Source organism: Myxocyprinus asiaticus, chromosome 23 (genome assembly GCF_019703515.2).
Source record: "Myxocyprinus asiaticus isolate MX2 ecotype Aquarium Trade chromosome 23, UBuf_Myxa_2, whole genome shotgun sequence".
In the NCBI taxonomy this organism is placed as follows: Eukaryota; Metazoa; Chordata; class Actinopteri; order Cypriniformes; family Catostomidae; genus Myxocyprinus; species Myxocyprinus asiaticus.
Window position 1 is genome coordinate 264878 of NC_059366.1, and position 16899 is coordinate 281776.

The window sequence follows — 16899 nt, forward strand, 5'->3', positions numbered from 1 at the left end:
GATATTCATGGAATTTGTCAAAAAGTGTGTTGGATTAAAATTACACTCTCCACCTTTACATTTTTATCTGTTTCTCACCCACACCTATCATATCACTTCAGAAGACATGGATTAAACCACTGGAGTCTTATGGATTACTTTTATGCTGCCTTAATGTGCTTTTTGGAGCTTCAAAGTTCTGGTCACCATTCACTTGCATTGTATGGACCTTCAGAGCTGAAATATTCTTCTAAAAATCTTCATTTGTGTTCTGCAGAAGAAAGTCATACACATCTGGGATGGCATGAGGGTGAGTAAATGATGAGACAATTTTCATTTATGTGTGAATTATTACTTTAATAAAAAGAACTACTGACGTCACCCAACCATAAGCTGACAGAAAACAAATATACATGGATGATATAGATTTACGATCTTTGGTCTCATATCTGGTTGATTTATGTCACATTAGGAATACAGTTTTCTCACATGAATTGCACAAGTCCCTGTGAACAGTCAAAACATGTAACTTAAGCACCTTAATGAATCCTAATCGTGACGCAGCGGTCTACATTCACTCAGAGTAACTCAAGAACCGCTTTAATGATGCAAAGCAGATGTTTATTCAGATGTTCCTAGTATTGTAATATAAAGTAACTGCTAAAGACAAACAAAAATCAAATAGTAGTGTGTACATGTGCACATTATTATAGATATTGGTGGTATGCCACATATTTGAAATATGACCTGAAAAACATCTGTAGCACAGGCATGATCCACTTACATTTATTTTTAGTGATATCTGTGCAGCTCTATAGCACGACACACAAACATACATGCTGACGTCACAGCAGTGTGATTTTCCTCTCGTTTCATATTAACACTGAATACAGTATTCATCTATCAGTGAACTGACAGTTGTTTAGCTAGAGTATATATGAGAGCATCAACAGATGAACCTGTTTATCTTGTACATGAGGGAGGGCTCGAGAAAGAGGTGGGGAAACCCTTTGTGGGTGGGGCTCTGTGCACCTTCTGCTTCTCCATTGTTGAATGGCTACATCACTCAACCGTGGTGTTTACTGATTGGTCAGATAATTGTGGGCCGCACTATCAGTATTCCGCTTAGTCACTTGAGTGAGTCTGTGAAATTGAGCAGTCTCATGCAGCTTCTCTCTCAGCGCACTGTTGTTCTCCAGGAATCGAGTATCTTTTCACCTCCGAACCCAGAACACAGTGATATCAAACACAGATTCCAGATGGAAGAGGCAGATAAAGTTTCCTCCACTTCAGCTGGTGAGAGTCCTGTTGAGCCGCTCGCGACCGTCAATCAAACACAATCAGAGGATGCGAGGGAAAACATGCCACACGCGGAGGATATACATCAGGAGATAAAAGAGGACAACACAAACACTGCTTCACAGATATCTGAGGAAAACATTACTTCTTCACCTGCCACTGAAGAACCCATTAATACAAATGAAATCAATGAAGTCTCCATCAGTCCAGAAGAAACATGTCAGACATCTGAGGAAACTATCAGCCCACAGTCAGCAGGAAAAATCTTCACTCCAGAGAGAGCAGAAGTCACATCATCTACAGAGGGAACTGAAGCAACATCATCTGCACAGATACATGAAGAAAGCATTGAAACTCCTCAGGGATCTAAAGTAACATCTACTGAGATACCAGAGAAGAGTTCAGCAGCAGAGATCTCAGAGGTCAATAATATCACACCACATGCAGCGGAAGTGTGTGTCGCTCCTCCTCCAGCAGCAGCAGAAGTGTGTGTCGCTCCTCCAGCAGCAGCAGCAGAAGTGTGTGTCGCTCCTCCTCCAGCAGCAGCAGAAGGAGTTGAGGTGGAGTTGAGCAGCTCGACTGAGATTCAGACGCTTCACACAGACACAGAGAGCAGCAATCTCTCGTCTGAAGACATTCAGAAACATTCACACACTCTTCATCCGTCATCTTGTGAGTATCACACTATTGTTATCATCTGTATTGTGTTGTGATCGTGCTGCATTTCAGTATGTTGCTTTTGTCTGATCAAATATAGTCGAGCCAGAATCGAGTGTGTGTTGAAGTGATTGATTATTGCCGGATTTATTGTTTCTTTTGAGGAAATGCGCGATTGAATCGCCGGTGTAGTTTGTCGTCGCGGCCCGTATTGAACAAAGACACTTTTTGTCTGTGAATCTCTGGCGTTTGATTGATAAATACTATCGCTTTATTGAAATGTGTGTGTTATTAAAGTGATGTCCGTTCAGCTCGATTGGTCAATAACAGATCAGAACAGAGCACGTGTGTATCTCAGAGAAATCTAGTCATAATGAAACCTGCAGGATTTGGGGATTTTCGGGCGCATGTTCAGATGAACTGATCTGATGTAATAATGTGCAGTCTGTGTTCAGTGTTTTGAACTGGTGTGATGAGCTTGTGTTAATAAAGAGCAGCAGCTCTATTGTCTCCAGAGCTTCATGTCTGCATGATGATGATGATGATGATGATGTGACCGGCAGAGCCACACCTCATTTCTAAACTCCTTTCCCTTTCATGGCCTGATGTAGCATTAAAGATGATGATGATGATGAAGCAGAAGACTCATCCAAACCAGATTCAGAGATATTGATTCCTCTCTGAAACATGCTCATCATGATTGAGAGAGACTGTTTGTGTTCATCACAGCTTCAGTCTGACAGTTTGAAGCCTTTGTTGTTTTATAAGGGAAATGGAGCTGTTTTTCTGCCTGTTCTTCTGTTGCTTTGTGTTCAGATGTTCAGTGTTATATTTTATATAAAGACAGAGAGTCTGCTAATGCAGTTATTGCTTATATTATCTGTGACTCAGTGATTGTAATTCTCCTGATGGATAACAGGACAGAACAGTTGTTGCTATTGTTGGTCAGAAGACGGGGCACGAGGAGGCCTTATTCCTGGTGAGGACTGTAATTCGATGTAATTGTAACACCTGACATTCATTTAAATAGGTAAACGTGCCATTTTGCACTAAGAAAAGTGAAAACATGCAGATGTCTGATCGGTTCATCTAACCACTGATCTACAGAAGTCCCGGACCGACTGTGGCTAACTCAAAAATGAATGAAAGTGGATGAGAACACACGGGCGAGCTGTCACTGTCTGTTTTGTTCGTAGACACGTGTAGAACCATAAGGAGATGTTCCCTTATACACAAGTCCAGATTTTAATGTAAGTAGTTATAATTTACGTGATATGATTTACGTGAAAGTCGTAGAATGTCCATAAACAGTTTGCATAATTTAAAGAATGAAAGAAACATTTATGCCCGTCACTGACACAATGCTACCTGACTGCGTGATCTGCTCTCTCCACCACGGATTTACAAGCACTCAGGTTCAAATGTGGGACACAAACTCCGTCTAAGGTAAGAATCGCATGCACCACAACTATAAACCACAAGCTGAGGTACTTCACTATTAAATGCAGAGTTGTGGCTGAGGCAACGCTTAAGCCGTGACTCTCTGTCATACACCCGGCAGTGTAACCTGGGAAAACCTGCACGCCCTGACAACAAAGGAGAAGGAAAGACCGCAATCGCATTCACACTTCCTAAAATAACTTCCTCCACGGTATCCCATGTGAATGCTCAACAGCGCCCTACCGGGAAACAATTAGTCCCAGAAAAACAATCGCTAACAACTGTCACAGAGTTGCTCCGATACCAAACTTTTAGCTTTGGTATGATACCAGCCCTGGTACCTCGGTATTGATACTAAATCAATACTAAAATCAACAAATAAAAAGCCTCAGATTTTTGATGAAATTACACAGAAAATGACTTGATTAAAAGAAATGTATAAAGTCTTACAGATTCAAATTATACATTTTCTGTTTTAATTTTTCTGGATTCCATGTTAAATGTTTGAATTAAATGTTAGATGTTTATCAATATAATGACTCCCCTGCACTTACTTGAGTCAGCACTAAAGAAAACATGTCCACCCCATATCTTCCCAAATTTTTCAGCTTCCTGCGAGGAAAAATGTGTTTTTTTATTTATTTATTTATTTTATTTTTTTTTGGGGGGGGGGGGGATTTTCCCCCTTTTTCTCCCAATTTGGAATGCCCAATTCCCAATGCGCTCTAAGTCCTCGTGGTCGCATAGTGATTCGCTTCAGTCCGGGTGGCGGAGGACGAATCCCAGTTGCCTCCGTGTCTGAGACAGTCAACCCGCGCATCTTATCACATGGCTTGTTGAGCACGTTGCCACGGAGACATAGCGCGTATGGAGGCTTCACGCCATCCACCGCGGCAATCACGCTCAATTCACCATGAGCCCCACCGAGAAAAAAACAAAATTATAGCGACCACGAGGAGGTTACCCCATGTGACTCTACCCTCCCTAGCAACCGGGCCAATTTGGTTGCTTAGGAGACCTGGCTGGAGTCACTCAGCACGCCCTGGGATTCGAACTAGCGAACTAGCGAACTCCAGGGGTGGAAAAATGTGTTTCTTGAAGAAACACTATATCACATTTCTTACGCTTAAGAAAAGAAATAACCTTCCTTCTTTCTATGGATTTCTCAATTTTGGTTCTCAATCGGATTGCTCAATTTTGCCTCACAAATTTGTGAGACAAAATTACATAACAGAAAATACTTTGTAAAACATACCCAAGCCAATAGGCAGAATAAACACAAAGAACGTGTAGATTCATTCACAGAACTGTCTCGAAGGTGTGTTCCTCCACAAAACAAATTCCAACCGATATAAAGCCGTTCAGTTTCCTCGGACAGACAAACAAGTGTTCAGTGAGCCGGCTGTTTATGAGTGCAGCAGATGACATAATCATTCCAATGTCCCGCAAAAATACTCCGCAAAACAAACTCCAGCCAACAGAAGGCATAAGCACAAAGAACGAACAGCTTTCTTCCACAACTGTCCCGAAGCAGTGTTATTCAAAAAAGAAAGCTCCAGCCGCTAGGCGGAACCAACACAAAAAGAAACAAAACAGGTGCCCCGGTTCCTCGGATGGTCAAGAGTCAAATTCACTTGGAGGCTGCATACAAAAAAATAAAAAATAAAAATACACCATGACTTAGTCCATCAACTTTATGAAAGACATCCTTTGTGTGGGCATGTAGATATTTTTCATTCATCCATAGTGTCCATTCTCAATCTGGCCGGGAACTTCAGTGTAAAAGCGATCTTCCGTCAATGCAAAAGTTTCTTTAAGGAAAAGTGTTATTCCACAAAACAAACTCCAGCCACTAGGTGGAGCCAACGCAAAAAGAAACAAAAATGGCGCCTAGCTTCCTCAGACAGTCGAGTCAATGTACAGCGAGTCAATCCACTCACATGAGAAACACTCAATGGTTTACTCACCCATTTTTTCTATGAAGGACAGTGCTTGTTTGGGGCATAAAAATGCTTCGCTGCCATCCTTAGTATCTATTCTCAGTTTGGCCGGAAACATCAGTGCAAAAGTGATCTTCCATTGATGCAAGAGTTTCTTACATTCCTTGAACCAATCGCGTTTCTCTCTTGTCGAATTCGTAAAGTCTAGGAACAAGAAAATATTGTGATTCTTCCAAGAAATCTTTCCTTTGCTCCTCGCCTGGCGCAACACGAGATCTTTATCGGATGATCTCAGAAATTTGTCTGTCTCCCTCAGCAGATCTGTGAGCCGGGACTCTGTGAGCTCGCTTGATTTCCAGCTTATGGCTTGTTATGTTGAGCAGACTCAGGAAGAGATCGTCCAGGAATTTCACCATATTTCTGCTTCAGGAATTCCAACAATCCGTACGTTGTTCCTTCGGCTCCTATTTTCGAGATCTTCCAGTCTTTCCAAAATGCCTTTCAGGTCTATTTTGGTCGCGAGTAGATTAGTGGATAATTCCCTTTCCAATGACTCCAGATAATCGATCCGTTTCTCAACATCTGCCACTCTTGTAACCAACTCAGAGAATTTTGTTTCGATCGCCGTAATCGATCGATGTATTACAGCGAGATCCTCCAAGTCAGCAACAACCTTCGTCATCATCACTGACATGTTGGACAGTTGACGCTGAATTTCCCCGGCCGCGCCATCCAAATCGAGTCCCCGGTCTGCAGGCCCGGCAGTCCTGAGCACGCAAGTGTCTTTTTATATCTCTAGAGCCCGAGGATTTTGACTTCTTTGCCATGTTTACCTCAAAGAGCAAATGTGTAACTAGGTGTATCGAATTTCACCGGATTATAACATGAAAATAATTAAAAAAATAGCAAAGTGTGCAGAGCTCGTTGCTCACACGTCCGCTCCTCGCATGGCATCACGTGACCTCCCCAGGGACAGGGTTAATGTTATATTAGTTATATTGAAAAGGGAAAATGATGGGGTCATTGTTTATTAACTTTCCAGTATGTATTTCACAAACTAGTTAGCAACTTACCAAGAAGACACCGCTTAACACCGCACCGCTTAACTCCGCACCGTCTACAGAGCCACATCAGTTCAGCTCTGTAAACAATGGAGTCGGAGCGCACTCTGCTGGACAAACTACGTTATGACACCTATTCTAAATCACCCCAAGCATTGTTTTCTGCATTATATGTTCTGGGAAAAAAAAAAAAAAGTTTTCATATCTGCGCATATCGGAAAACATATACGCAGATACCTATTTATCTGTGAAAGGCTAATATCGGCCGACCGATAAATTGGTCGGGCACTATATATATATATATATATATATATATATATATATATCTATATGTATATCACAACATGCTGATAAAACACTTGCATTTGTGATATTGCTTAAAGATAATAATATATTAAAACAACATTTAATATTATAGAATTTAAATTGAGTATTATTGCTACTTTTTGAATATTACATTTTTATACAGTAGTTATATTTTTCTGTCTTCAATTTCACGCATCCAGTTGAATAGAGCTTTCAAGCAGGACTTTTATTTTGACAGACCTTTGAGTTCTTCCTGTTTGTGACGGGTTAATTATATCAAGCTTCCCATTAATGCTGGGATACCGAGCTGAAATCTCCAAGCTGCACCAGAGGAGTTCATTTAAGTGTTAACAACCGTTTATACTCTAAACACACTGCATGAAAATTAAGCACCAGCAGTGTGTGTTGTGTTTGTGTGAGTGTGTGCGCATGTGTGTGTGGGAATCATATGACAGAGCAGAGCTGCACCTCTTGTTCATTCTGTAGCGTGCAGCACATGTGACTGTATAATATTTAATTAAATGACATCCTTCTGCTGTTTAATGATCACACATGGCCATATCCAGAGGTTTTTTATTATTATTTTCAAATTGTCATTGATTTCATCTCAACTGTCACATCTCATATAATTTTGCTAATGACAGCATACTGTTATATGGTACCGAAATTAGCAACAAGATGATATCATACCGTTGAATTTTTTGGGGTATCCCGATACTTTGTTAGTAACGGTAAACCATGCAACCCTAATCCACAGTAGGGATGTGCACAACGACTAATTTCAATGCCATTTAAACAGAAATTTTGAAGTCGACTAGTCTAAAAGTAAAGAAACCCATTACACAATAAAAATAAAATAAAATAAAAATAAAAAAAAAGCATTGTGTGCATGTGCAATCCATTTGTAATAGTTCATTTATTATTCCAAAAGCCAAATCTGATACTAAATGCAGCTTAAGTAAATGCCCGACGTGCTGTTTTTGCATATAAGAATATTATTAGGCTACAATTTAATCAGCGTTAGCCAAATATCTGCATATTTATTTAAAACAATTGAATGAATATGCATTGCATGACATATAAAAAAAACGTTATAAATTAAAGGAAACATTAAGCAAAACTTTTTAACAGTCAGCACATTTTTGAAAAAACATTTACAGGTAGAACATTATGCGCGACTGCGCGTATTAAAAATATGAAAGCTGCCCTGTTAAGAACGTATTAGTTAGCATTGGAAAAACAGCTATATGATAGAAAAATATAAGTCTTTCAGTCTGAGAAATGTTGTTTAAATGACATCTCTCACAAAAAATTTTAAAGATAAGCCTAAAGTAACCAATTTACCAGTCGGAACTTTGTTGAACAGAGATAAAAGGGTAAAAATAACGTGGAAAAACACCCATTATTACTAACTCAGACCACACATTTTTGTTAAGTGAAATTAACATATCAACGTGGTCTGGTGAAAGATGGGACCTGAGGCGATTAACGATAATCCGAAAGTAGCAGGCACGCAAAGATAGTGACTTGCAAGCCGGTAGAGTTTGGGGAATTGTCTAGCCTTGTTGCACCACCACCGAAGTGGGTCTTCACTTGGTGGGATAGATGGTGCCGTCCAGTATTGATTCAGTTCTTCTTGAAGCCTTGGCTCTCTATAATCATCCCCAAAGAAAGCACTCAGGCCCGTTTTCTTTCATTTTGTTTGAGTGGGAACAGTCGTCTTCATTAGTAGTACCACTTTCTTCATTGTCATTTGATGGGAGGCTGTGATACCGGAAGGTGATATTTTCTCTCACACACCGTTGCACATCCTCAGGGAGAAAACGGAGGTGTTTGTATCAAGGGTTGAGAGCAGAGGCTAGCAGTGCTACACTTTGAGCTTTCTTGACATCTATGGGACCAATTCTTCTCTCCAGTGATGCTGCAACCATCTTTTTGAACTCGGACACTTTGCTTGAATCGCCTGCTGCCTGGCAGAGATGCCTATAATGAAGGACTCAGTGATTACTATAAGCAGGGTTGGGGAGTAACGGAATACATGTAACGGGATTACGTATTTTAAATACTAAATATAAGTAACTGTATTTTACTACAGTTATAATTTAAATCATTGGTATTTAGAATACAGTTACATTCAAAAAGTATTTTGATTACTGGAGAGATTACTTTGCATGTTATTGTTATTTGTTTCATATAATATTTAGTCCTTTCAGATGGAAAACATTTCTACATATAAATGATGCGATCCAAAGTGCATTTGAACAGCGGTGAAACACTTTCTTATGATGTGTTACATTCATACGAGCAGACAGAGAAGTTTGAAGTAAGTTTGGAGCAGAAGAAATAGAAATAAACCTTGTATAAATTGTTAGCTTTACGCTAAGCTAAAATCCTATTTCTAGCCATTTTAATTGCACAAGTTCAAATCTAATAACTTTATTGTCACACAGCCATATACACAAGTGCAATGGTGTGTGAAATTCTTGGGTGCAGTTCCGATCAACATAGCAGTCGTGACAGTGATGAGACATATACCAATTTACAATAACATCAAATTAACACAACACAATTTAAACATCTTTTATACACATAATTACACTCAATAATATACAAATAATAACATACACTGTACAGTATACAATACGCACTATATAGATACACATTATTCAATAAAAATATATAAAGAAGTATATATATATATATATAGAATGTACAGTAGGCTGTATTGTACTGTATTGACATTCAGCTGTCGGTTGATAGTCAGTTGTTAAAGAGAGAATATAATATAATAATAATAATATAATTTATGACAGTCCGGTGTGAGATATAAGAGTAAGGGTAATAAAGTGCAGTGCTGATGTATTTTGATCGTGGGAGATCAAGAGTTCAGAAGTCTGATTGCTTGGGGGAAGAAGCTGTCATGAAGTCGGCTGGTGCGGGTCCTGATGCTGCGATACCGCCTACCTGATAGTAGCAGTGAGAACAGCCCATGGCTCGGGTGGCTGGAGTCTCTGATGATCCTCCGAGCTTTTTTCACACACCGCCTTGTATATATTTCCTGGAGGGAGGGAAGCTCACCTCCGATGATGTGTCTGGCAGTTCGCACCACCCTTTGCAGTGCTTTGCGGTTGTGGGCGGTGCTATTGCCATACCAGGCGGAGATGCAGCCAGTCAGGATGCTCTCTACAGTGCAGGTGTAGAACCGTGTGAGGATGTGGCGGTTCATTCCAAACTTCCTCAGCCGTCTCAGGAAGAAGAGGCGCTGATGAGCCTTCTTCACAACAACTTCAGTGTGGATGGACCATGTGAGTTCCTCAGTGATGTGGACACCCAGGAACTTGAAGCTGCTGACTCTCTCCACTGGTGCTCCATTGATGGTGATGGGACTGTGTTCTCTGTCTTTTCTTCTGAAGTCCACCACAAGCTCCTTTGTCTTACTGACGTTGAGGGAGAGGTTTTGCTCCTGACACCAGTGTGTCAGAGTGTGCACCTCCTCTCTGTAGGCTGTTTCATCATTGTCAGTGATCAGACCTACCACGATGTTGCTGCCTATTCTAACCACCTGGCATCTGCTTGACAGGAAGTCCAGGATCCAGCTGCACAGTGAGCTGTTTAAGCCCAGAGCCCGGAGTTTCTCATCTAGTTGGAGGGCACTATGGTGTTGAATGCTGAGCTGTAGTCTACAAACAGCATTCTCACAAGTGGTCTTTTTTTCCAGGTGGGAGAGAGCAGTGTGTATTGTAGATGCAATGGCATCAACAGTGGAGCGGTTGTTGCGGTAAGCAAACTGCAGCGGGTCAAGAGAGAGAGGCAATACGGAGCAGATGTAATCTCTGATTAGTCTCTCAAAGCATTTGCTGATGATGGGGGTCAGAGTAACAGGACGCCAGTCATTTAAGCAAGTTATTTTGGATTGTTTTGGAACAGGCACAATGGTGGATGTTTTAAAGCATGTGGGGACTACAGACAAAGAGAGGGAAAGGTTGAAAATGTCCGTACAAACACCAGCCAGCTGGTTCGCGCACGCTCTGATGATGCGGTCCGGAATGCTGTCTGGGCCTGCGGCTTTGCGGATATTCACCCGTCGGAAGGATCGGGTTACATCCGCTACAGAGACGGAGAGTGAACTAACCTCTGTAGCTTCAGCCACGAGAGCTCTCTCCGCGAGGGCAGTGTTATTTCCCTCAAAACGAGCATAAAAAGTATTTAGCTCATCCGGGAGAGAGGCAGCGGTGTTCATGGCGGAGTTTTTATTCCCTTTAAAGTCCGTGATGATGTTAATTCCCTGCCACATGCTTCTAGAGTTGGTGGTGTTAAACTGTCCTTCAATCTTGCTCCTGTACTGGCGTTTTGCGGTTCCGAGGGCATAACTGGCTTGTTTATGCTCCTCCGCATTCCCGGAATTAAAAGCGGAGGTCCGTACATTAAGTGCCGCGCGAACATCGCTATTAATCCAAGGTTTCTGATTCGGATAGATCCGTATTGTTCTAGTCGGAACCACGTCCTCTACGCACGTTCTGATGAAACACATTACGCTATCAGCGTAAAGCTCGATGTCGTCATCAGAGGCGGACCGGAACATCTCCCAGTCCGCGTGATCAAAACAGTCTTGTAGTGTAGAATCTGACTGGTCCGACCAGCACTGGATCGTTCTGAGGGTGGGTGCTTCCTGTTTCAATTTCTGCCTGTAAGCGGTCAGAAGCAGAATGGAAGAGTGGTCCGATTTGCCAAATGGTGGGCGGGGGAGGGATTTGTAGCCATCCCTGAAGGGAGAGTAGCAATGGTCCAAAGCCCGGTCCCCTCGTGTGTTGAAACTAATGTGCTGGTGGTATTTTGGTGCGACTGATTTTAAACTGGCTTTATTAAAGTCCCCGGTCACAATGAACGCGGCCTCAGGGTGCGTGGTTTCCTGCTCGCTTATACTCCCATACAGTTCCTTGAGTGCCCGGTCTGTGTCGGCTTGTGGGGGGATGTACACAGCAGTGATAATGACCGCTGTGAATTCCCTCGGTAGCCAGAATGGTCGACACAGAAGCATAAGAAATTCCAGATCAGGAGAGCAGAAAGACTTGATAGAATGTACGTTCCTCTGATCACACCAGGATTTGTTGATCATAAAACATACACCACCACCTCTACTTTTACCTGAGAGGTCTTTCGCTCTGTCCGCTCGGTGCATGGAGAACCCCGCGGGTTCAATGGCTGAGTCTGGAATCTCCACAGACATCCAAGTTTCTGTAAGGCAGATAATGCAGCAGTCCCTCGTCTCTCGTTGGAAAGAGATCCGCGCTTTCAGCTCGCAGAGCTTGTTATCCAGAGACTGAACATTTACCAGTAGAATAGTGGGTAGCGGGGGTCGATTTGCGCGGCGTCTTACTCTGATGAGAACGCCGGCTCTGTTTCCCCTTTTCCTTCTGCGTTTCCGCGGCCGTGCTGCCCAGATAAAGGGCTCCGCTGGCGTGTTTGTAAACAGCGGGTCGGCATTGAGGAATGTGAAGTCCGGTTTACGGTGTGTAATTGCTGAACCAATGTCCAAAAGTGTTTGTCTGTCGTAGACAATAAGGCAGACAACATCCAAGACAAAAAACATAAGAATTGTGAACAAAACAAACAAAACACTACTATGTTGTGTCGGAGCTCGCAACGCAGCAGCCATACTCGGCGCCATCTTGAGCACGAAGTTACCAGGCACAATCATATTTCTTATTAAGAAAATTCACGTTAGATCATAATTTCTTTTGATCTAGTAAGACCTTTGACATTAGGGCAAAAATTGTATTCTTGATAATAATTATGTTTAGAACATACTGATCTACTACATAAGCTTATTATTATGTTGGCTTGAGAAAACCAACATACTGTTATACTATTTAAACTTATTCTATTTTATTCTTATTCTTTTGAGACTAAAATGTTCATCACTACTCCTCTAGAGCTTTAATGCTACAAGCACCAAACTCGCCACAGACCTTTGGACTGTTCGGAAGTTTGTTGCTTTATCTTTTCTGCTTGATCCAACTTATGGTTTTTATATAAATGATGATCAAAAATTATAAAAAAAATCACATAGACTTACATTGGCTGAGCAAAAATGCCCCCTCTAGTGGAGCAGTACTGTCCAGTAGAGGGTGGAGCCCCAGGATAACAAAACCTTTCTTTTACTTTCATTTTCCATCCGTTGAAAATGACAAATAAATGCATGCTTCGAGAGCGCTCCACAAGTTATGTTTGTTTTTACCATCTGGATACTCAGTATTGATCGCATGAATGCATGTTTTATACAGTTTATTGTACAGGTTAGTTAATCGCCGTTCTAAACTAATGCGCTGATTCATTGTAACGCACACACAAACAACCTAGAAGTGCGTTCTCTTTCTTCTCTTCTTAGGCTTGAATGGACAAATACACCTTGCCAATTTCAACATTCAAACGATTTTAAACCATTCAAGCGCACGAAGACACGAAAGGATTCAATTCAGTACTCGCAAGCTGTTTACTGTGACACAGACAGCCGAGCCGAGCCACGTCTCAGACAACGCACGCGCCCCGAAGAGAGATCACTTTCGCTTCTCCTTGCGTTTGAACGGACAAATACATGCAACATAATGTCAAAATACATGATATCTTGGCGAGTCTGTTATGTCTCAAGCAGGGCCGGAGTGGCAGTCGGGAAGATCGGGAGAATTCCCGCTGGGCCGGTCAAAGATTGGGCCGGTTAGGGCCGCATGTTGATTGACAAACTTTCATCATATGTCGTGTAACAATTGCCAGCATATAAATAATGGGACTTTACAGCTCTCAAAAGAATAAACTCAACGAAAAAAAACTGCACAGAGTGCCTTCAATGTTGTACCATGTGATAAAACCCTCTTAAAGAGACAGTAACCATTTTGCCTTTGTCCTGATCATTTACATTCCAAGTAAAAGAAAAGTACAAATGTGTTATTTTTAGTCTTTTATTTCACTCTTATCATTGTAAATTGGCATGTTTTTGAATGGCATGTAAAAATGTAAAAACAATCACTCAACCTTAATTGTTTCACTGGATCTGTTGCTATTTTAATTATCTAAAATACAAAGCACTGACCATTTAAAGTGTGAGCCTGTACATCTTGAAAGAGTTATAAACATTTACAGTTCTATAGTGTTATTATGTGCCTAGATAGTCTTTCAAATAAACTTTGTTCACCCAAAAATGAAATTTCTCTCATCATTTACTCACCCTCATGCCATCCCAGATGTGTATGACTTTTTTTCTTCTGCAGAACACAAATTAAGATTTTTAGAAGAATTTCTCATTTCTGTTGGTCCTTTCAATGAACATGAATGGTGATCAGAACTCAGAAGGTACAAAAATCACATAAATGCAGCATAAAATTAATCCATACAACTCCAGTGGTTTAATCTACAGGTGCATCTCAATAAATTAGAATGTCGTGGAAAAGTTCATTTATTTCAGTAATTCAACTCAAATTGTGAAACTCATGTATTAAATAAATTCAATGCACACAGACTGAAGTAGTTTAAGTCTTTGGTTCTTTTAATTGTGATGATTTTGGCTCACATTTAACAAAAACCCACCAATTCACTATCTCAAAAAATTAGAATACATCATAAGACCAATAAAAAAAACATTTTTAGTGAATTGTTGGCCTTCTGGAAAGTATGTTCATTTACTGTATATGTACTCAGTACTTGGTAGGGGCTCCTTTTGCTTTAATTACTGCCTCAATTCGGCGTGGCATGGAGGTGATCAGTTTGTGGCACTGCTGAGGTGGTATAGAAGCCCAGGTTTCTTTGACAGTGGCCTTCAGCTCATCTGCATTTTTTGGTCTCTTGTTTCTCATTTTCCTCTTGACAGTACCCCATAGATTCTCTATGGGGTTCAGGTCTGGTGAGTTTACTGGCCAGTCAAGCACACCAACACCATGGTCATTTAACCAACTTTTGGTGCTTTTGGCAGTGTGGGCAGGTGCCAAATCCTGCTGGAAAATGAAATCAGCATCTTTAAAAAGCTGGTCAGCAGAAGGAAGCATGAAGTGCTCCAAAATTTCTTGGTAAACGGGTGCAGTGACTTTGGTTTTCAAAAAACACAATGGACCAACACCAGCAGATGACATTGCACCTCAAATCATCACAGACTGTGGAAACTTAACACTGGACTTCAAGCAACTTGGGCTATGAGCTTCTCCACCCTTCCTCCAGACTCTAGGACCTTGGTTTCCAAATGAAATACAAAACTTGCTCTCATCTGAAAAGAGGACTTTGGACCACTGGGCAACAGTCCAGTTCTTCTTCTCCTTAGCCCAGGTAAGACGCCTCTGACGTTGTCTGTGGTTCAGGAGTGGCTTAACAAGAGGAATACAACAACTGTAGCCAAATTCCTTGACACGTCTGTGTGTGGTGGCTCCTGATGCCTTGACCCCAGCCTCAGTCCATTCCTTGTGAGGTTCTCCCAAATTCTTGAATCGATTTTGCTTGACAATCATAAGGCTGCGGTTCTCTCGGTTGGTTGTGCATCTTTTTCTTCCACACTTTTTCCTTCCACTCAACTTTCTGTTAACATGCTTGGATACAGCACTCTGTGAACAGCCAGCTTCTCTGGCAATGAATGTTTGTGGTTTACCCTCCTTGTGAAGGGTGTCAATGATTGTCTTCTGGACAACTGTCAGATCAGCAGTCTTCCCCATGATTGTGTAGCCTAGTGAACCAAACTGACAGACCATTTTGAAGGCTCAGGAAACCTTTGCAGGTGTTTTGAGTTGATTAGCTGACTGGCATGTCAACATATTCCAATTTTTTGAGATCGTGAAATGGTGGGTTTTTGTTAAATGTGAGCCAAAATCATCACAATTAAAAGAACCAAAGACTTAAACAACTTCAGTCTGTGTGCACTGAATTTATTTAATACACGAGTTTCACAATTTGAGTTGAATTACTGAAATAAATGAACTTTTCCACGACATTCTAATTTATTGAGATGCACCTGTATGTCTTCAGAAGCGATATGATAGGTGTGGGTGAGAAACAGATCAATATTTGATTTGAATACGTTTTTTTACTATAAATTCTCCTGCCCAGTAGGGAACGATATGCTTATGTAAATCACCACAAACAGAAGAAGAACTCTTAAGAGAGAAGAGTGCTTATGAAAGTGAAAGTGGAGATTTATAGTAAAAATGACTTAATTATTGATCTCTTTCTCACCGCTTCTCATTTACTTGCATTGAGTGGACCAACAGAGCTGAGATATTCTTCTAAACATCTTCATTAATGTTTTGCAGAAGAAAGTCATACACATCTCGGATGGCATGAGGGTGAGGAAATGATCAAATATCCCTTTAACATTCACTTATTTTTATAACACATACAATGAATCTTATGACAAAGTGAAAATCTTAGTGAATGCCGTATGTGGTATAATGACATGGAGAGCTTAAATAATTTTCAAGTAATTGCATATATTTCATATTTTTGCTATGATCTTGTTTTATTGTTATCATCGAGTTCCGGTTCAAGGTTCGGGCTTTCTCAAGCCAACATCAAAGTTTGTTCACAAACTGTAGCTTCTAGTTATTATTATTAGGTTGGCTTGAAAAAGCCAACATACTGATCTACTACATAAGCTTATTATTATTATTATTATTATTATTATTCTGGGACCCAAAAATTTCTAAGAGTATCTCCTCCTAGAGCTTTCAAGCTACAAACACCAAACTCACCACTGATCAGACTTCCGGTATTCCCGTATCGGACTTCCGAACAGGACTGATTTTAAATTGACTCCCATTCAGGGTGTGAAAACTTTTCCCTGTAATAACTCCTTTAGAGGATTCAATCTACTTCCTATCACTCCACCACTCATACTTTCTATCTATCACTCCATCACTCCACTCTTTTTATTCTTTCTTTCACTCCATCACTTTAACACCCTAGTAACTGCATACAACCTAGCAACCATTTAGTGCACCCTAGCAACAAAAACCCATTGACTGCCCTTCAAAATGGCTTAGATGGATATCTCCTGATCAGAATGTCCTACAGACATGAGAGTTGGTTTGTTTGAATTGGGTGAGCAATCAGTCTTCAAGTATCATCATGGAAACTACTTAGCCACACCCTAGCAACCATTTAGAGCACCCTAGCAACCAAGCCCCATTGATTTCCATTTAAAATCGCTTAGATGGGTATCTTAGGATCAGAACATCATAGAGACT

The 16899-nt window shown here is 40.9% G+C and overlaps 1 protein-coding gene across 4 annotated transcripts in view; it reads left to right on the forward strand.

Moving 5' to 3' along the window:
* The first annotated feature begins 393 nt into the window (after positions 1-393).
* The window catches only part of rtn4b (reticulon 4b), a 69961-nt gene continuing 53455 nt past the window's right edge, over positions 394-16899 (forward strand). The window contains exon 1 of one of the 4 annotated variants that reach the window (XR_007892695.1): positions 394-1950. Coding sequence is in view for 2 of the 4 variants with exons in the window: in XM_051651128.1 (XP_051507088.1) it covers positions 933-1950 (1018 nt within the window). In the remaining 2 variants the exon portion in view is untranslated. The remainder of the gene's footprint in view (positions 1951-16899) is intronic. The other 3 variants (XR_007892694.1, XM_051651128.1, XM_051651129.1) reach the window with 3 other exon arrangements.